Source organism: Myotis lucifugus, unplaced genomic scaffold (assembly GCF_000147115.1).
Source record: "Myotis lucifugus unplaced genomic scaffold, Myoluc2.0 scaffold_100, whole genome shotgun sequence".
Lineage (NCBI taxonomy): Eukaryota > Metazoa > Chordata > Mammalia > Chiroptera > Vespertilionidae > Myotis > Myotis lucifugus.
Window position 1 is genome coordinate 2205797 of NW_005871148.1, and position 24766 is coordinate 2230562.

A 24766-nucleotide genomic window follows, 5' to 3' on the forward strand; every position below is an offset into this window, starting at 1 on the left:
GAGTGGTGATCTCTTGCTAGTGGAGGGTCTTGCCTTCAATTTGTAAAAAAAAAAACTCAACGTCTGTGAGGTGCGGTAAAGATATGCCTGTACCTGATCAGTATTCCTCTTCCTCAGAACTGCCCAGGCCATCAAAACAAGGAAATTCTGAGAAAACAGCAATAGCCAGGAGGAGCCCGGAGACATGCCAACTAAATGAAGCCTGCTATCCTGGATGGAATCTGGAACAGAAAGGGACATCAGGGAACAGCTAAGGAAATCTGAATAAGGAACGGGCTTTCGTTAGTATTAAGTATGCATGTCGGTTCATTAATTACGACCAATGTACCATAAGAACGCCAGGCGTTAACTGGAGAAACTTATAAAGGGAATGGAGAACAGGGGAGTTCTAGTATCTTTGCAACTTTTCTATAAAATAAAACGTATTGAAATATAAAACTGAGTGGTAACATGTTTGTTTTTAAAACACCATTTCTGGACAATAGACACAACAGCATTACTTCTGCAGGTGAACAAACTAGGAGCCCAGAAACACCATCCTGCCAATTTCAGCAATTTAACAGGATCACAGGGAAAAATTCCCACATGAAAACGTAGTAAGAGTCTGGGAACTTCCTTGGATGAAGCCCACATCTCCATCTTTAGTAAGGAAGCGTTTACAGAGGAATGCTAAGGCACAGTATTATTGGGAGATCTGCCGAACTAGAGATTTCTGTGCTTTAAAGTCACCAGATGAAACTTTTGCTTTCAAATTTTAAGTAAATGCCTGCTTCACATTTTACATTTAGCAAATAGTTTAAATAACAGCATAGTATTGCAAGGTTTATAAATGTTTATTAAATGTCAGTAATCTTTACAAAGCAAATATTAAAAGCAAGAGGCAAAAATTCTGCAAAATATGTACAAAAGTAAAAAGCCTTAATAACTAGTAACTCATTTTATAAAACCCAACTGTCCTTGCCACTTTCAGACCTCCTTTAGAAATAATTTATTGCCAACCCTGAACTAAAGCACTGACAGAAAATAATTTACAATATCAGATAATGTGCTTAGTTCCTGGAAAGTTATAAAAAGATATATGTATAAAAAATCCTAAGCCACAAATACTTTTATACAGAACTAATACAAAGCATGTTTGGTTAGGTACAGTATTATGAGGTTGTTACAAAATACACTTTTTTATAAGGCTCCTTGTGGTAAATGAGTTCTCCCCACTGTATAGTAGTACTGTACAGAAAAGCCAGTGAAAACATTTTCTACTTCTGCTTTAAGAGGTAAAACAAAAAAGGGGGAATGTTAGTTTGTTGCATTTTTACATATACTTTCCATGAATTAACCCCTTACCCCATCAAATGGGCATGACTGAGGACAAATGTATCACTTACTATGGCAAGAAATATATAAGCTTTTAAAATACAAAGGCAAGGAAAATAGCCTACTTCTATCATGATATTCACTGATTGAAAATTTATGCATAGTGGGTCAGCATACGTTGATCCATCTGGAAATGATCATTATGAACAGATTCGAGTATGTCTCAAAACCTCTAATCAACCCAGAAAATACTGCCCTATCATTAATGCTTTTTTGGTCCATATAAGCTCTGGCATTTGAAATCAGATGGCTAGACCTGGATGAAATAAGAATGAACATATTTATTTCAATGCTAACTATACATTCAAGTACAGACATAAGCATGCTAGCGGTACAAACACTGTACTCCATATGATGTTAAGAATCACTTACCAGCCTAAGGCTAATATCAACGTGGTGGTACTTGAAAAAACCATGAAAGAGCCATGAAAGCCAACTTGTTTAAAATGCTCAGGTTTAGTCTTATACTTCAATTTCTAGCATAAACTTATTAAGCCCTAGCCTCGTACCATAAAATAACGGGTATTATTTGGGACATGGAGACACATACATACAATCCCTCCCTTCCTCATGTTTACTGGACAGAAAGCCAATCTGTATCCTATCATTTTTCTGTTAGTAAAGCAGCACATGACCAGATTGTCGGTGACTAATGGAACTTAACCTGTTGATATGACAGGAGATAAAGTGGCTCAGCACTAAGTAGATCTCCAACTGAAAATGACATGTGCAAAATTTCTGTCCTGATTCCTCAAATAAAACTAGAAGAAATGAAAAGGTAACAGAGTAACTTTCTCTAGATTTATTAGGGAGTTTGTTACAAATAGTGAACTGAACTTTACAGGCACGATTCCATGAATTCAAACAAGAGTTAACACTGATAATTTAGCTTTCTCATTACATATACAGAAATAACATTGCTACAAATTTGCAGTGGAGAAAATCTTGTTGCAAATGGCTTGGTTTGGGGTTTTGTCTAAATGTATCATTATATAATGAAAGCACCAATTTGAGGGCTTCTCAAATAGTGATTTGAGTTTCAGAACATTAACTTGGTGACTTTATTGTTCATCTAAATAAGGCATAACTGGATATGTGTATTAATGCTGAAAATACATTTCATCAAAAGCATAAATACAAGTATTTGGGTATACATTGGAAGATTTATTCCTTCTTACAAAAAATTATAGGACATATGATTTCTGTCAAATCTAAATTAATATTTCTAGTCATTTCTGGTAGTAAGGTCATCTTACTTTCTTCTACTTTAAGCCAACCACTGCCACCAACTGAACAAGCATTTCCCGAAACAACCTCACTAGAGTGATTCACCAGAGGCTCCTAACTTTGTAAAATACATGCCAATGAAACTTCAAAGAAAACAAAATAAATAACTGGCCCCTTTTTACTCTCACTGCCTTCTCAGATTGCGGCTGCACTCCAGCCATCCAGTGCCCTTTCCAGACAAGATTGAAATGAAGATTTAAACTTAACACAGTATTTGGCAGAAAGCAATGATTCAGGTTATTAAAAAATAATACTTAAGCAGCAGAGGCACGCTTTGAATTATTTGGATCTTCAGAAAACATTTGACAAAACCCTTTTCCTGTATGAAAATCAAGGCCCAAATTTGTGGTGTTCTTTGATTTGTAATGTAAGGCAACTCTGTATACTACAAAGTTCTTCAAGGTCAACGAGGATATTTTGTAGCATTTCTTAAGAATTAAACAAGAAGACATTCAGATTTAAGAACAGAATGTAAGAAAATTAGGCACATCTTATTCCAAATAATCATGAAGTCTAAGAAAATCTTAACACATGAAAGAACTTTAAATCATGTTTTTAGAGATTAGGGGTAAACTGGCATAGCTATGAGCACCCTTTTAATTTTGTTTACTAACTGTCACCTCCATCTTCATATAGTGGTATTTCAAAAGGATTTGGTTTGCATGATATAGGTATAACGACTCCTTCAACCAGTTTAAAAATACAGTATATAAAAAGAGTGGACTAAAGCATTCAGATTGAACTTCATAGTTCTACTGAATGTCTAAACAAGCCAGCCATTAAATATAAGTAATTTGCTGCCTCAAAGTGTATTCTAGATTTTACCATAAAAGAAGGTTGACTCTGAGACATCACACACATCAGGAAAGAAAATCACAATTGCCCAAAATAATACCATATCTGTTTGGTGTTTCAATGTTTCTTGTTGGTAGCCAATATGGGGAAACTGGTGATTTCTGCTTTGTCAGGCAATATTTATGGTTCACGTCACAAATCTTAAATATAACATAAACAGACCAAGTGTCCTCTTCACATAGGGAACTCACTTCAGCCCCTCGCTGGAGTTAATGTTTTGGCCATTCCATAAAACCACTAGCTAAATTTACACACAGACTCTCCACCACACAGTCCAAATGTTACTGTGCACATGATATTCAGAAGCACTGAAATTATTCTATGAATTTAAACAAAGTATTCTTTTTGGCAAGAAGCACTAGATGTTTAAACATGCATGGACACTTGCATTATCATGTGGGCGATAGGTCTGGAGGTCACATATCACCAAGGCATGAAAATACTGGAAGTGACTATGGATGGAACTGCAAATGCAAGCAAAGTCAGGTATGCAAGAACAATCCCTGGTTTGCTCAGAGAAAAGCCCTATCTCATACTAGACAGCAAGACAGACCAAGAGCCATTGTCGTAACGGTGGGTGGCTCATAATGTTCACCCATCTTTCAAGAACTTCCTCGCCAAGAAAATACCTGAGAACCCAGTCAGCTATACAGTAAAGTGACGAATATCACAGTCTTAGTCACAATTTTCAGGAGAAGGAGAAAAGCTGCCACTTTCCAAACTGTCCCCAGCCTTGTCCATCTTTTCCCTAATCCAATTCCAACACAGCACTTACCCTGCAAGCCAGGATTTTCAGTACTGCAAACCAGCCATTCTGAAGAGTCTGCTGTGAGTGTATCTGGAATCAAAAAGCTATTGCATGGGTATGTTTTCATTTGGTAAGAAATGGAGGGAGGTCAAATGCAATCAGATGTTGGTGTGAACTAAAAAAATTATCTCTTGTTCTCAGGAATATCCTTAAAACATTCCAAATGCACCTCAATAAAGCTGGAATTTCATAAATGAACATGCACATAACTGTGCTTTTTTAGTGACATACCAAGAATGAGTAGGAATTTGAAATGATACCTTCTTGTATCTTGAATAGTTTGATACAAAAATACTGCAAGCTCCAAATGAACAACAAAAAATCCCAAAAATGCCACTCTCTGAGTTAATGGGAACAGACAGGAGAGCAAAAGAAAAGCGTTTGTGATGGTACAAAATGGTTTCCTGCCCTAACCGGTTTGGCTCAGTGGATAGAGCGTTGGCCTTTGGACTCAAGGGTCCCAGGTTCGATTCTGGTCAAGGGCATGTACCTTGGTTGCGGGCGCATACCCAGTAAGGAGTATGCAGGAGGCAGCTGATTGATGTTTCTCTCTCATCGATGTTTCGAACTCTCGATCCCTCTCCATTCCTCTCTGTAAAAAATCAATAAAATATACTTAAAAAAACAACAAAACAAAAACAAAAGCAAAATGGTTTCCTACAGTAAGGCCCCAAATAATCTGGAACAGGATTTAAAAGTCTGAGAGTAAAACACATAACATCTGGAAAGGTTATGTTTATTTAGAAAGTTCTGTTATCAAGTTGCTTGCAATTTTTAGTTACTGCCATGGCCAAGATGTTTCACATCCGACACTTTTATTACATGATATTTAAATATGAAAAGGGTAAATTGTATTTCACTCATAACTTCGACCAAAACACTATATATGGCACTTGCTTGCCTTTTGCTCCCCCGTACCATTTGTGAACTTCCATTAGCATCAAACCAGAAATCCTCATGTAAACTTTAAAACACTAAAAACATTACCTTTAGGAACCACAGAAATTTTAAAACAAAACAACTGTTATGCATGTAATGAAAAATACATGAACGCTAAATCTGGTGAATCTATAGAATGTCATTCCTAAGATCAAAATTTTTTCCAATAGCCATTTCAAAATAGGTCACCATAAAGCTAGGCACGAGTGTTGCTGCTATGTGTCAGGCAGACAAAAGGTATCTTACTTGTTTTAGAACTGCATATTCTCAACCTCATACTACAAACACTCAAGGACACCTGCTATACTTGGCGCTACAGGACGGTGTTAAAGTGGACGGTGTTAAAGCCTGAACTATACCTTGACTGAGGTTTGGCAGAAAATGACAACTCCACTCTAATGGAAGCCATAGCGAAACTGATCAAAGCCTAAACTTCAGCAGATATTGGCAATGTGTTGTTATTCAGCAGCTTTCAGCCACAAACCAAAGTCTGCAGAAGAAGGACTCAGATTTCCAAGAACTTCAACACAGCATCAAGATTTTTCTAATTCCTGTTGTAAACTATTTGAAAAAACAAAACAAACAGAAAACAATAAAAAAGACAAAAAGGCATTAAAACAGCAAGTCTTTTGTATATCACTGTAGCATAAGCTGCTTGAGGTTGTCATGAAGAATAGTATCCTTCACGTCACGGAAAACCAGGCGGATGTTTTCGGTGTTAATAGCAGTGGTGAAGTGGTGGTACAAGGGCTTCTGCTGCTGGTCCCGGCGTTTGTTACGGAAACACTCCACCAGGAATTTTTGGACGTCTCTTAAGCAGTGGGGATCCCCTTCAAATTCTAAGAAATAGTCTTTGATGCTCACAATTTGCACTTTCTCCTCAAGCAAATCTGTCTTGTTTAAGAAGAGAATTATGGAGACATTGCTGAAAACCCGGTTATTGACGATTGTTTCAAAAATGTTCAGAGATTCTGTAAGGCGATTGGTCAGTCGGTCTTCCATAAGCACCTGGTCAAATTCACTTGAGGAAACAAGGAAAAGTATTGATGTCACACTGTCGAAGCACTCAAACCAACGTTTTCTTTCTGATCTTTGACCACCTACATCGACCATTTTAAAAGGAACATTTTTAATTTCAAAGTCGTATTCATGAATGCCTTTGGTGGGCCTTCTGGCAAGCAGAATATCTTGTTGTGATGGAACATAATTCTGGGGGGGAAAAAAAAAGCTTTTATACTCAGGAACCAGAATTAGAATTGTTAATGTTCTACTAAGTGTCTAGTGAATGGATATGCAAGCAAAATTATCTTTTTAACATGTCGACACCTCTTAATAATACTAAAGCATCAATACTATTATTATTCCAATTATACAATGCCAAATATATTAAAATGTTAGTGTACGACGACTGGTTCAAAATTCACTACAAATGAGCAGCACCTATTTATTTTTTTTCATTCCTGCTCAAATTTGAGTAAGGTCTTATCTACCAACTGCTGTGTATCTGCCTTCAGTATAACTCCCCACCATAACCCACTCTTAGTTTCAGCCAACTGCTCATGCATACACCTGCTCCTGAGGTCTGAATGTCAATTCAGGAGGATCACTTCTAGGTTCTGCCTCTCTCTGATCCACACTAAACATTCCTTTACCGCCTCAGTGACTAAGACCCTCTATGCTGGTCACTCCATGTTATTATCATCGCTGCTGTACTACAAACGTAGAAAACACTTCCTCTACTGTAACTAATTAGCTGACTTTACTTGGCCACTTTCTAGGTCTGTTTCCAGGGTATGGTGTAGTTGTGTTCCAGCTGTCTCATCTACTGACACAAGTAGTCATTTACTCTGTCAGCACTTCTGCCTGTGAAATGAAGGTGACGATGGCTTGCCTACCTGCCTCTAAGGGACAGTTTATGCAAAGGTCAAATGAGCCTTTCTCTGTGAGCAGGCTCAGACAACTACCAGACCCTGAGCAGACAGAAGCTGCTGGTCTCACGAGTCACCGGTTACCGTACCAGTGCCCTTTGTTATGCAGTATAACTGACTTTCTCTCTTCTCAGGCTAGTATTTTTCCAGAACGTTGACACAGCTTTTTGGCAATACTGAACAGAAGAGCCTTAAATTCTCATCATCAAGGTCAGCATATTTTTTAGAATCAAGGCAAGTTTTTAAAAACAGTGCTGTTATTTCCAATGCTGCATTTTATGTCTTTCCAAATAGTGTAATATGATTCTGAAAGTGTCCTTACAATGCCAATTGTAAACTTATCTCCTGAAAATAGCGTGTTGGAGTAAAGAAAAAAAGGAGGCAGTTCACAGTTATCTGTAATCAACAGCCATTTTATCAAGTAACTCTGGGACTCCAAAGTGTTGGCATTTCCAGGTTTCCTTCTAGCTGTTGTTCACATACCTACCTACTTTACATCGATGGATTAATGTGATATGATTTACAGAAACATTCTCCTACTAGTGCTCATTTAGGTTGTTTCCAATTTTTTGCTTTAATTAATAGAGGTGCAGCAATTAAAATTCTCATGCAAACATCTAAATAATCGGGAATAAGATTATGAGGTCAAAGGTTATAAACATTTTGACAACCCTGGACACTAAATGCCCAACTGCTTTCTAGGAAGGTGGTACCAATTCACAGTGCACTTGTGTGCCAGATGCCTCAGAAACATGCCAGCCCTGAATTGTTCTTTCTTTAAAATGTTCTAATTCCAAAAATATAAAAACATATTTATTATTGCCTTAATTAGGAGCTAACACTCTAGTTAGGAAGATAAAGGCTAATTCACAAAGCATAAAACACAGGACAATGTCATTTAATGCTAAATGGTGTAGCAGTAATAGTGATTAGGAATGTGAATTCTAGAGTCAGCTTTAAAACTAGCTGTGTGACCTTGGACAAGTCACTTAACCTCTCTGTCTCAATTTCCTAATTTGTAAAATATAGTAACATTCCTAGGGGTGCTGTGAGCACTATATGAGTTAAAGGAATGAAGTGCTTAAGAGTCGTGTTTGGCACACTTTACGTTACTACCTAGCACAGGGGTGGGCAAACCACCCACCACCGCTGCCACCACCACGGCCACTTGCTGTAGAGGGAAATCAACAAGGCTGTGACAGGCAGGTCAACTTCCACTCAAGTCTCTGCAGTCTCATTTTTAAATGCTCACCATTCATTTGCACTTGACAATCTATTCACAAATACAATGTCTTCAATAAGAAAACTCATTTTCTTCCTTACCAACTCCTCCAAGTCCAACCAGTAAATTCTCCTTTCTACTTCCTGTCCCTTCAACAATGTCTGCATTCTTTAAGCCTCTCTGTCATCTCCTATCTCACATTAAATCCTCTTGTTCCTTCTCTGAATCTTTCCTACATTTTTCCTTTCCTCCTTATTGTCCCCACTTCTTTCATCTCAGGCGTGGATCACCATCTCTTCACTAGTTTCTCTGCCTTGAATGCCTTGCACCTCTTGGTTCCATCTCTAAGCCACCCCCAGACTGACCCCTCCTGCATCGTGAGTTCGGAACCACCCAAACTCCATCAGATCTGAACTTTTCTGACTGGCTTTCATGACCCTCCTTAGCTAGCACCTTGATCTTGGACTTCCAGCCTCCAGAACTGTGAGAAATAAATGTCTTTGTTTAAGCCCTCCCAGGCTGTGGTATTTTGTTATGGCAGCCTGAGCAGACTGAGACAGGGGGTTTATTTCATGTAACTGTCCCACACCCTATGTGGTCGGTTCTCTTACTATGCCTATGACAGGGATGAAAAAACTCGTTTAGAAACGCCCAAGGTCACACAGAGCCAGTCTGTGATAGCACTGGGATTGGAACCCAGGTGGTCTGGCTGCAGAACCCAGGTCCTTGGCCTAGGTGCTGTTCCACCTACCAGAGGGTCATGGGGCTGGGCACACAGAAGGGCTTCAATGACCCTGGTGCCACAGTCAGAGATGGAGAAGCAAATGCAATCCTGTGACTTGTCTAATATGTACAGAATGGGTGGCCGATGTGCAGCGCAGCCAGGTTTACAACTCTTCCCTCCTTTACAACTACCAACTGATTACAGCACTTTTTCCTTTTTATTCCAGATGTAGCCTCAGAACTGTCCTCAATATAAGACACCAAGCAGTTAGTACAAAATTTACTGGAGTTGGCCTATAGCAAAAGACCAATAAGCATAGAACTAAGTAAACCAACTGCAGTAATAAGAGCAAGGAGGTTTGAAACAAGCAAGGGCTGACCCTGAAAACAAGAGGAGGAGACCTACTTTAAACAGTATGCTCAAAGAAGGCGTATGTGAAAAGGCAAATTAAGACGAGCAGGAAAAAACAACAACCCTGTAGGTTGCTTAGTGTAAAAAAAAAAAAAAAAAAAAAAAAAAAGAAGAGCAGGTCAGCCCAGCCGCTGTGGCTCAGTGGTTGAGCGTTGCCTATGAACCAGAAGGTCACAGTTCGATTCCTGGTCAGGGAATATGCCCAAGTTGCAGGATTGTTCCCTTATAGTGCAGGAGGCAGCCGGTTCACGATTTTCTCTTATCAGTGATGTTTCTATCTCGCCCTCTCCGAAATCAATAAAGATATATATATTTCAAAAGTAAAAAAGAAGAGCAGGTCAGTGTTTGGATTGGAAAACATGAAAAAAACTCTTAAAAATCAGTTTATCTACTAAGGATTCTCTTAACTTTTTTTAAGGCTTATAATCTGACCAGATGGAAGAGTGATAATGAGATAAGACTTAATAAAAAGTTTCACTGATGTGGACTGAGTAAAAACAGATAAATATGGGGATCCCAACTTCTGGAACATCTGTGTGTAAGAAACAGGTAGGAGAAAAACACCAGTTTTAAGGGCAGACAAATACAATTTAGCAAAATACGGGAAAATACAAAAATTATCCTGCTAGAATAAAAAGAGAGCACTTTTTCACGTGTCCTAGATCCATCGGTATGTTACTTTCCTACTTGTAATGGGTTTCATGTTGTGCTTTCCTTTAGTTATAAAGTTAAATATCTCAAAGAACCCATGAGATCATATTAAAATTTATAGCAGAAATTAGCTTTAAGAGGAGGAAAACAGAACTGCACTAAACTTAGCAGGTAACAAATGACTCTAAGGCAATGGCTTCCAAACATTTTCTAGGCAGCAGAACCTTTCTCCCAGTGGTGTCTTCTGCATGAATCCAATACGGAGAACAAACAGTACAGCTGCTCTGCCCGCGGTGGCACAGGCCAGGGCCAGCCACAGCCAGCTGAGAGCTGCTGGCTCTGAGGGATACACGGCAGGAAAATCACAAACTCTTTCTCCTACAATGTGGAGTCTCTTCATTGGGCCTCCAGTATCTAGCCCTCCTACACTGTAACTCAACACAAAGGGGCCCCGAGCTGGAAAATACCGTTTTCTGAAAGGTTTTAAAATCAATGAACTCACTGTGTTCTTCCTGTTTCTGTTTACAAAAAACCCAAAAGACAGTAAAGTAGAACATATAAAATGCAATCTCATTTTCAAACATAAACTTCTTTCTCTAAACAGTTTTACTTTCATAAAGCAGTGGATAGGGCAATTCTTTAAGGAAATGGCAGAGATCTGGATAGTAGAGGGGGAAAAAATGAAGTGGGAACAGTCAGAATACTGCCACTAGGATACAGAGAGAAGCAAATAGCCTGATACATACTTTTTCTAAATTTCCTGACATCAATATCCTGACTATTGCTTTCAAATGGCACTGAACACTCAGTTAAAAAACTTACTGGTTCTCCAAGTTTATCCAAGTTATCCAGGAAATATTTTACAGATTCACCCTAAAAGCAAGAAGAAAACAAACAGTTATTAGGGCTGAGAAATGGAAGATTTTGTTACAACAGTTTATATTAAACTGTCTGGTTGTACACTTAATCCAAACATAGTTTGTTTCAGACTGAACACTAACCCCACTAAAAACATATAAATGTCTGCCTCTGCCACAAAGTGCCACAGCCTGGTTAATTTCACAAATGCTTTACATAAATGTGATCATCTGCTTGGATTGCATGTATGCTTTTGATATCAACTAAACTTTAAGTGGGATTTTTGTTTGTCTACATTTTTCTGCCTTAAGTTTATAGCAACGGTGGTTATCTTCAGAGACAAGAGCAAACCAGAGATGAGGTGAGAATACCGTATAAAATATCTTCCAGTTACAGGCAATACTTTAACAGAGGAAACCATTTCAGGAAAGAAGGCTCTGGGTCTTGGAATCTCCCAGTGCTCTCTCCCTGTGTTTTCACTTTGCCTGTTGGATTTCTACTGAGGCACTTCCCCTGCCGGAATACCCTGAAGGCTGGGATTCCTTAATGTATGGGAGAATCACAGGAAAATCTTGCTATACTGTAGTTCCGACTGGAGTGGAGATGGGGTGGGGGAGGGAGTAGTTCCCATAGTTCAAGTGATTTCTGGGACCACACTTTCAGTCATAAGGAATTAAAATAGCAGTTCTCACATTTAAAAATATATATATATATTTTATTGACTTTTTTACAGAGAGGAAGGGAGAGGGATAGAGAGCTAGAAACATCGATGAGAGAGAAACATCAATCAGCTGTCTCCTGCACACCCCTACTGGGGATGTGCCTGCAATCAAGGTATATGCCCTTGGCCAGAATCGAACCTGGGACCCTTCAGTCCGCAGGCCAACGCTCTATCCACTGAGCCAAACTGGTTAGGGCAGTTCTCACATTCTTTGATCTCAGGATCCCTTTTCACATCTTAAGATTCTTGAGGAACCCAAAGAGACTTCATTCATGTGGCTTATAGCTACTGGTATTTATTTACCATATTAAAAAGTAAAACCAAGGTATTAACAAATATTTTACTTAATAATTCATTTTAATATGTCAATAGTAAACCCATCGCCTGTGCATCTATTTTAACATATCTTAATAAAAGATAGTGAGCACTCATCTGCTTCTGAATTTGAACTGCTACTTTAGGTTGGTTGAAGTATATGATGAAAATCTGGCCTTACACAAAAATGTAGTTGGAAAAGAAAGAAGTGTTTTAATAATTTAATAAGAAAACACTTCCTGAAGTACTAGTAAACTACTAGATAGATGTTTGTGGTCTAAAATTGCAAAGTCCAATGGTTTAAAGTGGCTTACATCCGTTCCATGCATAGCCAGTCCTTCTATTTGCAAGTTTGAAATATTTTAAAGAGGAAAAATCAAGAGATAAGAGAGAAAACTACAAATCTGTTTACTCCTTAAATTAATTACAACTGTGACTTGTGTTACCATATTATATTGCATCTACTGCCATAATAAGGTATAATATGCCTTTAATTTTCATTAGTTTTATAATCCCCAAATGAAGCCATGTCAAAATGTTTTCTGAATATTCATTAAGCAGGCTTCATTAAGCATATGTTTGGAGAAATCTAGTCAATAGGAAATTTATTAACCTGCCTTTAAAAGTGACCTATAGGTTGTGTTTTTTTTTTAAATTAATAATTCACATTTACATAGAGTAGTAATTGAAGCCCTGCAAATATCTTTGTGAAGCCACATCTAAATAAGGATCCTTTTGGACAACATTCTGTGCACAGACTATGTGTAATATAAACTTTTCCATCTAACATTTACTTATGTAAGGTTTATAGCAAGAACTGAATGCCAAATAGAAGTAAGGTACAAAATGAAAAAAGGGTGGGGTTAAAAGTTGGTTAATGAACCAAGATTCTTCATTCAGTCTAAGGAAGTGGCTAGTGACAAAGATAATTACTCAATTTCCCATCTGACTTGTCCTTTCTCTATTGTTTCTTCACGTATTCACATGAAAAGATGAAATATTACATGAAATTGCTCTACCCACACTGTTTGAAATCTAAGATTAGAACATTATACGTAATTCCTTAAAGACAATAAACATAAAACCAGGCCTGATTATATTTAAAGAGTTTGTTCAAAGCTTTGAAAATGACTCTAAATTAAAAGATCTTGAAATCATGCTATTTCAAACATTTGAAATATATCACCTCTATGATGAGTGCCATGTCTTTTTTTCTCCCCTTAATTTTAACTTCAAAATAAACCATAATAAAGAGGCCAGCTCTGCACACAGGGCAGGCATCAAGCTCTCTGGTCCTGAACCTGTCATGGGCAGTTTCACTTCTCCTTTCATTTATTGCCCTCCCGATGTTCTCATTTTGCCTGGTCTTCACAAAGGACCAATTTTATTGTTCCTTATCTTTGAGATGGCCTACTTTTTGTTTAATGACGTCCTCTATTCATTTTTATTTGGAAAAAGCATTTTAAAGTATTGATGTGACGCACAGTACATGTTTTTAATAAGGGTGATATTGTCATCTTTATCATTAAAGCATGCTTAAAGTACTAACTCATGTCTTTTGTTTGGTTCACCAAGGAGCGAGAGGATTTACTTATAGTCAAAGGAATATAAACTATTGCCCTTCGCTTTGTAGATAGGTCAAAATTATGTAGACTCCAACTAAATGCAGAATTTCAAATTTCTTGCTAGCATTTTCTATGTGCATCACTTAAAACTTCCAAAAGGGCCAAAATTAGGTACAACATAAACCACCCCAATATTTGAAAATATTTTCCATCAAATTAAGTACCTATCCAGATTAATCTAAGATAATTTACAACAGCCTAAATCAAATGTCCAAAAGAATACCTAATTTAGACAATTAATTTTAATTCTTTCTTGCATATAAGCTATAAAAATAAACTAGTGCACAAAATTAGAGATTTTTGGAAAGAGCTCAATTATCACTTTATTTTATAAACTGCCCTTTCTTTGCCACTGCTCACAAATGAATAAATTCCTTTTTATATCCAATTTTTCAATTAGACTTACCAAGCAAATAATTTAAAGCTAGATTTTAGTTTTTAAGAGTATTCCTGTAGTCCTACCAAATTCCAATTTACACATAACACAAAATGTACAATGCAGTTTAATAATTCTCTTATTTTATTAAAATGCTTCATCCTAGAGATATGAGAAAAAAACTTAGCCATATGTCTAACACATTTTTGGATACATGGATATCTTATATTTATGCATGTGTACCTAATACTTGTATGCTATTCAATTTTGTTATTTTAGAAAGTATCAATTATCCTCAAAAGTCTGTATAAGAATTACAGTTCCTTTTAAAAAATAATACAGGTTTCTGAGTGAAGGCCAGCATTTCTCTTAAAAATCTTCTTCCTGTAAAAATGAAATGCAGGCCCTGGCAAAGTAGCTCGGTTGGTTAGAGTGACACCCCGACACGGCAAGGTTGCAGGTTTGATGTCTAATCAGGGCATATACAAAAGAAGCAATCAATGAATGAATGCATCATTAATTGAAACAAATCAATGCTTCTCTCTCTCTCTCTAAAAATCAACAAAAAGAGAAATACAAATTTTAAATGTAAGAAAGAAGTTTAATATTACAGAGAGGGGCTAGCTTTAATATTCTATATAATAATTCTATATAATAAAAGGCTAATATGCAAATCGACCAAAGGGTGGAACGACAGGTCCCTATGATGCACACTGACCACCAGGGGGCAGATGCTCAATGCAGGAGCTGCCCCCCTGGTGGTCAGTGTGCCCCCACAGGGGGACTGCCACTCAGCCAGAAGCTGGGCTCATGGCTGGCAAGCGCAGGGGTGGTGGCAGGAGCCTTTCCTGCCTCTGTGTCAGTGCTAAGGATATCCAACTGTGGGCTTAGCCCCGCTCCCCATGGGCTCCTGCACTGCGAGAGGGGGCAGGCCGGGCTGAGGGACGCCCCTCCCCAGTGCATGACTTTCGTGCACCAGGCCTCTAGTGATATATAACACTGCTTAATTAGACAACATGGTAATTTACTGCATATTTATTCTATGTTACCATTTAGTATGACCAGTTTCTGTTCTTTACTTACACACACACACACACACACACACACACACACACACACAAGAAAATTTTCCATGTAAACAAACAAACAAACAAAAAAATCACATACATTTTCTAAGAATGCCTTGCCAGTTCTGAGAAAATCAGTGCCTGCAGGAAATACTAACGTTGCACTTCTAAGTGAACAGGATATAAAACTGTACAGAAAGTCCTGAAAAGCTTATCTCAACACCGAGGTTGTACTGAAATACCAGAAGGAAATACACCAAATATCAACAAAGATGTCTTGGGGTGGTGCATAAGTGGCTGACTGGATGCTTTTCTACAATGGACATACAGTTTTAAATAAAAAAATAAAAAAAGCTAATTTGGATTCTGGAGCGGTAATTCCTTCAAAAAAATAAAACAAAACGATTTTCCTACTTTCCAGTTTTCACATAACAATAAAAAGCTTAGTGTTTTGAAATTCCTCAAAACTAAAATACTTTTTTGGAAAGGGTCACTCTTATACAATCCGAACAAAAAAATATTTAGCTGTGCCAGAACTAGAACCTTTCCGTAGTAATTTTTTTTTATTTTCAAAAAAGAAATGACCTCAATTGTTAAAAAGAAACAAAAAACACAGTTTTCCAACACAGGTCATACTTCCCAAATATAGTTTCAATTCTCCTGATAACCAATAGAGGGCCTATAAGAGCAATTCACAATACCCAGAAGTCCTTGTGAATGCACACCGGATGGAAAGTTCTGCTCTATGATGTGCTACAATGAATCTTGAAATCCCCACAACTCAAAATTACACAATAATCAACATTAAGTAACATTAACAATCAACATCAATTAATAAATTCTATGCCTTTATTACACAGCAGGTGAGAGGAAAACCCAGATCACTTTATTCCCAGTTAGGTGTTGAACCTATTATCCCAACTTTGGCCAGCAGAGTAGCTCCACACAACTTGCGCAAGCTTTAATCATCTTCCCTTCCCTGTCTACCTGGCAAACGCGTCAGACAGCAAAGCAATGCAACCTATGAATGTTTCTAAATACCGATGAAGGTGGGAAATAGCTCAAAATTTATATTGGTAATCAGTTCCTTTTCCAAATCACTATTTAGTTAATTGTGCTATAAAGGGACTCAGGAAAGCATGGTTGGTTGTGAACATAAGACATGGGCTACGGAGTCCTACAGCCCAGAGTTTGAATCATGGCTCTATCACCAAAACTACCTGTGGCCTTAACCTCCATGGACCGATGTTTTATGTATAAAATGAAGTGAACAGGACAACATGCTCTCGTAGGTCTTTTCTAGGTTAGTAAACCCTTAGTGATTCTGCATACTCTTGGCAGAAGAGCAACAAATACTACAGCATTTGTCATTCTCATTTATAAACACTGTTGGTTGACTTTTTCTATCTGCTCCCCACTAGACTGAGAGCCTCTTGTAAGACAGCTAGACAGGCAGTTCTTCAGTCCCCAGGGCCTGCCCACTCAGCCCAGAACATACTATGGGAATGTATTCAATACATGTTTGCTGAAAGAGTAAAGAAATGAATGAGTGCATTGTATAACTGATCAAATTATTGCCCCATTATATAAGAAATGGTCATAAAACAATCAAGTACAAAGTGAAAAGGTCTTGTGCTTGCCTGGCCTAACAGATTAATTATTACTAACTGATATTAACTCTTCTTCTCACAGTGAGATTCAAAGAAACTGGTTAATACAATGTCCTCCTGAATTTTAAAAAGACTTGAAAAAACCCAACCTACGAAGCCAGGTGGTTGAAAGTACTGCAAAGGGAAATGAGAACAGTCATTTCAAGTGGATCTTCTCTACTTCCTCACCTCTCTTCCCTCTTCAGGCCCTTCTGGCCTGACTTCATCCTTACCAAGTCTGTCACTTGCCACAGTCAGCAAAACCTCCCCATTGCCAAAATCAATGGACATGCCAGTCTTTACCATACAGACCTCTCAGTGGCATGTGACACCAATGACCATGTTTTTCTTCACTGAAACACTTTCGGGGCCTCCATGGCATTACATGGATTTCTGGATTTCGCCTATCTCCTGGATTTCTCCTATCTTTCTGGCCATTTCTGCTAGCATCTCCTCTTCTGAACATTCTCAAAAGGTTGAAGGTTCCTCAAGACTCTATCCCGAGCCCTAATTTCTTTTTATACTCTTTCCCTGAATAACTGTGTACATCCTACAGATTTTAGATATCACCCAAATACAAACAACTCCTACATTTCCATCTTTTAGCCCAAAGCTCTATTCTGGATTCCAGACTCATGTAGCAAACTGTCTACTTGATTCCATCTGCATGTCTCACAGATCTCAACCTGATATGCCCAATTAAAGTCTTAATCTTCCCTCTCAAATTCTTTTCTTACAGTCTTTTCATTTCAGCAAAAAGCACCATCCACCTGGTTGTTAAAACCAGAAACCAGAGTTACTCTTAACATATGCCTCTCTCCCTCACCTCATATCCAATCTGTCAGAACCCCAATGACTTTTTTACCTTGAATCCACTGTCGTCCCTACATCTCAATGGCTACCACCTAGCTCTGGAACTGCTTAGCATCCAGAACAGTAGAAAGGTTTTTTGATAAGTATTTACTGACTGACTGCTCTCCTCACTTCCCTCCCAGCAAGCTTTCCGCACCTTAGGTCCTGCACACATGGTACTCTCTCTGCCCGTCAAACTCTTCCCTCTCCTCGCCTGGCTGACCCTTTCTCACCCATGGGGTCGTAACTTAAATGTCCATCTCTTCAAACCATCCTCTTGATTTGTCACAGGTTCCTTTTCTTTTCCTTCAGAGCACTTATCACATGTGGGATTGTTTGTAATGTAAGTTCCTCCAACTAACACTAAGATGAATGAAATCAGAGATTATTTTCATTTGGTTCACTAGCAAATACCCAGCCTAAAACAGATGCCTGCTCAGTATTAGGTGTTCAAGGACATGCTACCAAAGGCTGCTGAAAGCTGCCAGTTGACAAGTTGATTTATCAGACTTGTTAAATAAATAATAACCGAACCCTTGAAATTTGCTCCCCAAGGCCTTCTTACCCTCATTGACTTTTACATTTGCTCTTCAATTTTCACATGAAGAGAAAAGAATTCAAATGATCATAATGAAAATACATACTCAAAGTCATGCTTTAAACCTTAATACTTGCATATAGTATAAAATATAAATAGGAAACCATCAGATGGACAAATATATTCTATCAAATAATGCATTTCTACAGAATAAAAGTTTTTTTTTAAATAAAGAGCCTTCTTTTACAAAAGAAAGATATCTTACATTAAGGCCAAATGTGCAAAATGCTATACAACAGGTGAAAACCTTCTAATTGGTTGCAACATTTGAACATAACATAACTTAAAAGGAAAAAATTAAGCAAATATAATTCTCTCTGCCCTAGTCCAGAATTGAAATGTATATCATCTATATGGTAACAATTTTAAGCCCCTATCATTTTTGAAGCTGTAGCTAATAAAGACAGTTTTACTGCAAATGTGGCAAAGTAATAACAGTTAAAAATAGCAAATCATTTACATTGCAATATTATAACTCAATAAACTAAATCATATTACTCTTTTTAATGATTTCAACTAAAATGAAAAGTATTTGCAGCATATAGCATTCAATTATTCATTAGGTTTTTAAAAAAATCAATAAAAATGAGTTTAGAGACCATCTTACATTTGAATAGCAACTTGTCTAAAGTATAAACACGTCTATCTTCTTGTTTATTAGGCCTTGTGTAGCACACAGTTGGCCAGGCAATAATAATGTGGGTGAATCTCTAGCAAAAACTTAGTCCCTTTGCTCATTGTTAGTATCTTTCATGAGTTTTACTGAAAAGGAAAGTGAAAGTCTCTCGCCCCAATTATTCATTATTCCAGCTCTTTTTCTTTAACCTTTCTAGAAGAGTTAAAAGAAATGTCCTATTAACAGGATACATGCAGCTGCTCCAGCTCAAAAAACCCAAAGACACTGTTAAAAACTATTTGGGGCAGGGGGTGTTAAAGTTTTGCTCATTGGCTAACATCGTTTTTAAATGCCAAAGTCAATAAAAAATTTTTCTTTAGGGGAACAAATTTGAAATTTGTTTATTTTGCTCCATGAGAAAAAGTAGAAATTCTCTATTAGACTGTTTTAGTTGCTTTTTATATAAAATGGTCAGAAGTCCTAAAATCTCATAAAAGTACATGAAATCTTAAAAAGAAAATAATTTTGTATTTTATAAACATATGGATTTTTTTTTTACCTTGGAAAAAGAAACCCAAACACCCTCTTTAACCTGAGTGGTACTCACAAAGCCTCTGCCCACCACGGGCACAGGAAATGGCATAAAGCAAAGGAGCACAGTAGGTGAGGGTGGAGGATTGCCACAGAGACAAAGGAGGGAGAGGGAAGGAGGCAGCAGAGCACCTGTACCTATGCCAAAGGTATCTCACCACACTATGTAAGGGGCAGGAAGCTAAGGATTTGGCTAAATTGACTACTCATTAGATGGAAAATCAAGCAAAGTGACATGAGAAGGCAGCAAGAACCAATGTAGCAATGAAAACCTCAAATCTCTCTTGGAAGTACTGCCTTTACTAGACAACATATGGTCTAATGAGAATGTAAGCCATATTCTGCATTATTTAGAATTCAGAATTTTTTATATTGGTAAGCAAGTTCAAAGAATGAATCAAATAAAAGCTTACAGTGCTTTATTTTTTAAAAAGCTACATATGGTTTATGTGCATATGGCTAATATTAATAATATGGTTAATATGTGTCAGGCACTGCACTGAAGTCCTTTACATGGATTATCTCATGTAATCCCTACAACAATTAGTAACAGTAGGTCCTTGGATAGTCCCCAATTTTCAGTTGCAGAAATTCAGAGATGCTGAGGGACTTGCTCAAGCTCACACACAGTGAGTGGCACAGCCAGGACACGATTTCTGGCTGGCCATTTAAAGTTCCACTTTATCTCATGGCATTGTAGAAAACTGTATCAAATCTTAAGGTTATCACATTAAAATCATTTCTAAATGTTTTACAATATGCAAAATAAATTAATACATCTGAACATGGTTATTTTCTAATTTGTTTGGAAGATACAAAGTAAAGTTTCATGTAGCAAAACCAAGTACACAGGTCTTATGATTGAGACAAAAACCAAAATAAATCAAGGAAGAGTAATTCTACTCAAGTATTCTGAATCAGTTGTAGAGTAGTTGGGATGAAAAAGTACACTCACCAAAGTGATTTAAATTTTTAAAAATTTGTTTTGCCCAAAGAAGAGAGATTAAATTTGAAAGATTAAGATGAACAACTACTATCAGTGCAGAAGATGGTAACTTTAGTCCAGTTCTCAAAACAAAACAATTTCCTTGATCTGTATAAACCCATTCTAATAATGCTCTGCTAATGTAGATTAAACAAATTCTCTTGAAAAAAGGCATCTTGCAAAATATATATATTTACCATATAGATAAAAGTGAATTGTATCATGTTACTAGAAAAAAAATGAAGTACTTTCAAGCAAGGAAATAAAAATCACTTAATTTTCAGAAATATGCACATAAAAATATAGTTTCTAACTATAACAAAAATGTGCAACAAACTGCAATCTGGAATGCTCAATAGTATGAGAACTGTGACAATTATCTGAGCAACACTGCAAAGGAGCTCATAAAAATAATAATAGTGTTCTGATATCCCCTTCTCCAAACCAAGAGCAACTATATACCAGATATGTGCTAATTTCCAAATGACACTTTCCTAGAAAAATAGATGGCTGCCTTTCAGATAACTGGTTGCCATTAAACATTCTTTTCCAGGGCTCATTGTTTGGCCAGGTAGCTCAGTTGGTTAGAGCATCTTCCCAATATACCAAGGTTGTGGGTTTGATCTCTGGTCAGGGCACATATAAGAAGCAATCAATCAATGCATAAATAAGTGGAACAACAAAATCAATGTTTCTCTCTCTCCCTTCCTCTCTCTCTAAAAATCAATAAAAGTTAAAAAGAAAAACATGTTCACAAAAAATAAAATAAAAATAAATAAAAACCATGCTCACTATTGGAACATCAGTAGAGGATGACTAGTAGTTCATTTAGTATTCAAGGAGGTGAGGATTCAAACAGCCTTTCCCATGATGAATAGTGGTTAGGACAAACTGTGCCGCTCTAAGTTAATAAATTTACTATTAAATGTCATTTAAGTTAATTTTATCTCAAGTATAACCTAAGTTAATACATAAAAAGAAATGGCACAAGAGTATTATGAAAGTTCAGAATATAAAACAACTGTATGAATATCAGTGCAATGTTATGTATTCTTAAGAAAACCTTATACATATTTAATAATGTGCTAGAACTTACGAGAGGAGTGGTAATATTTGAGTGTATGGGTGTTGGTCAGAGAGTGTGGGAATAAAAGAAGAGAATGCTCCACGAATATAACATTGGAGTGCGTGCAAGATGGTTTAGTGGCTAGTGCTGTGGGCCAGGAGCTGGTCTGGGTTCTAGTGTCCACTCTATTATTTACTGGTTCTGTGATTCAAAGCTTTAAGGAACCTCTCTCTGCATCTGAATTTTTTCATCTGTGAAGTGCGAACAATAACACATCTTCTATTTCTGTATTTTGTTTTTAAGGATTGCATGATAATGTATGTGACAGAGCTTTGAAAAGTACAAAGGCATTCTGATAAAACATAAAGTATTAAAATGTGATAGAATTATCAGCACTTGAATTCATTTTCTGGAGAAAGAAATTAGCACCTGTTTGGGGCTAATATGACTAGATACCTCCACTTGGTTGGGCTGCTGCCTATTTGAGGAAGGTCAACAGGGAATACTCAAGCCAGAGAGTCCTTCGGTCATCATGCTATGCTTTCCTTAAAAGTGAGCTCACAAAGCTTTCTCCTGGGTTAGGTCCACACTCTAGTAGAAATTCTGAAACTAACATCTAGTTTTCCTAACAAAATGATTTCCTTGCTCCATCCCTTAGTTGTTTAATAAACATTTTCAGAGCAGCATAAATTACTGTTATCACTAGCTTTGTTTAGCAATAAAAGTGTAATACAGAAACCAGCAAAGTATTTTACAATCCCCCTTTCAGCACGGGGAGCCCACAAATCTCATAGCTAGTCAAGTTTCTACTCTCCTACCCCAAAATATAAGATATATTGACATGAACATGTCAATATAACAAAACACATCAAGACATATATTTATGTATACATACATACATGTTCACACACAATCTCAGAAAGTTGTTTTGTATAAGTACATACTAAAAACATTTTTGTTTTTTAATGTAAACAGTACTATAGCTCTGGGCTTCCAGGGTTTGGAAAAAATGTAACCACTCTGACATTTGATCAAATTCATCAACAAGAAATCCTACCCATAGAGACCTGAATTTTAAAATCTCTACAACCTCTAATGTTATATGTAATCCTTATCTTATATAGGCTGAAATATTTAACTCTAAGCCTAGAATCAGTAGACAATCAGTATCTAGCAACTTGAAGTCAAAGTCCTGTTTTGCTTTTATTCATAAAGAAAATGAACTGAATCCTTCTCCAACAGGAACATGGTCATACTTTACAACTGAAAGCAGAAATTGATTCATTTTCTAAAGCAAATCCAAATTAGTGTCAAAGAATAAACCAATGCTTCTAACTCTATAGTATTTCAAATCTATGCTATAGTGAAAATAAATATTTTACTCCAACCTGAAGTTCTTACTTAGCACTCAGCTCTTTTCAGCAGCCAATACATGAGATTAAATAGCTACTTTGTTACACAGAATAAACTACCCCATCAGCTTGGAGAAGTGTAACTATGTCAAGTACAAACTGTACTACTTAAGAAAAATTACATCTAACTGAAGGTACCACGATAACAAAGAAAACAGCTTGGTTTTAGGGATTGCAAAAAAAGACTGGTTGCCCTAACTGGTTTAGCTCAGTGGATAGAGTGATGGCCTATGGACGGAAGGGTCCCAGGTTCGATTCCAGTCAAGGGCACATGCCTGGGTTGTGGGCTTGATCCACAGTAGGGAGCAATCAATCAGGAGGCAGCTGATCAATGATTCTCTCTCATCATTGATGTTTCTATCTCTCTATTTCTCTCCCCTCCTCTCTGAAATCAATAAAAATATTTTTTAAAAAGAAAGACTGGTTATTACAGGAAGTTGTATTAATGCTGACAAGTTAAATTGTTTATAGAAATTAGGAAGCTCTAGAGCAGCGGTTCTCAACCTGTGGGTCGCGACCCCTTTGGGGGTCGAACGACCCTTTCACAGGGGTCGCCTAAGACCATCGGAAAACACATATATAATTACATATTGTTTACAGTAGCAAAATTACAGTTATGAAGTAGCAACGAAAATAATTTTATGGTGGGGTCACCACAACATGAGGAACTGTATTAAAGGGTCGTGGCATTAGGAAGGTTGAAAACCACTGCTCTAGAGTATTCCTCCCAGTGTCACACACTTTCCTGTCCATATACCCAAGTCTACAAAGTTTGCTTATATTTCTAAATAAGTTATTATATATTAAAAATCCAAAAAATTTAATTGGCAGTAATCCCTAGCTATTTTCTTAGTTTTACTACATACCTCCAGTTGTTTCATTTCCTAGCCAACTCTGGACTCCCATCTCTTTAGTCATCTAACTTACCAAATTCCCTAACTACTGTCACGTAAGAGAGGGTGTCTCCTTAGTGCAGTTGCAGGCTGCAGTGAATGCATAGCCAAAACTGAGCATTACAAACATTTAACCCAGTACCAACAGAGACTACTTCTTAGGATATAGGTATTATCCTCAGTGTGCTAGTGTGTAAGAACTAGAATGGTCCCTTAAGCTATAACAACAGATTAAATTCTTTTTCCACAGTAAGCTATTTAGCTTACCCATAATGAAACTAACCAGAAAAGGAAATGTTTGCCTTTTAGAACTCGGGGGGAAAAAAACATTCATGTTTGCACCCAAAGTTATTACTAACAAACGACTGGACTGCTGAAAACCTAAGCTGTGATATCACTATCCTATCCCTTGTCCCAAAAACTAGTAACAGGACAGTCATTCATCTGAAGCAAAAAAGCCACAGAGATGCTTAACAAACCGACACATTTTCTTTTCCTTTCAATTTGCATTAATAAGTTTAATAATCAATTGTTAGTTAAAACAAAAATAGCCAATTTTACCTCTCATTTCCCCTGTTTACTCTTTCTATCCAAGATTCAAGAATATACATTAAACACTGCAAAAAAGAAAAATTATTCTGCAACACAAGGACTTCCCATCTCCTGGAAAACTAACCAATTAGAATACAAAAATAATTCATATTTCCTGGAAGGAACTTAATGTGAGATGTTTCTCTTTTTTTAAAATAACCTTATTAATTCAGTATGTCTAAAAAATGAGGGAATAAAATAAATGTCAGATCTTATGCTAGTGAGAGAGAAAAAGACAAACAAGTCATACCAAAGGAGCCTCTACTTCAGTGGGAGAGCCAAACAAGAATGCAAATAACTCGAACACATGTGAGGGTTAGAACACAAGCATACCACAGAGAGCACGGGCAGG

General features: G+C 37.1%; 1 protein-coding gene across 3 annotated transcripts in view; it reads right to left on the minus strand.

Moving 5' to 3' along the window:
- Positions 1 to 817: 817 nt before the first annotated feature.
- The window catches only part of GNA13 (G protein subunit alpha 13), a 29497-nt gene continuing 5548 nt past the window's right edge, over positions 818 to 24766 (minus strand). For all 3 annotated transcript variants that reach the window (XM_023756956.1, XM_014458885.2, XM_023756955.1), the window contains exons 3-4: positions 11022 to 11072; positions 818 to 6472 (exon numbers count right to left, since the gene is read on the minus strand). In XM_023756956.1, coding sequence (XP_023612724.1) covers positions 5900 to 6472; positions 11022 to 11072 — 624 coding nt within the window. In that variant the 3' untranslated portion in view covers positions 818 to 5899. The remainder of the gene's footprint in view (positions 6473 to 11021; positions 11073 to 24766) is intronic.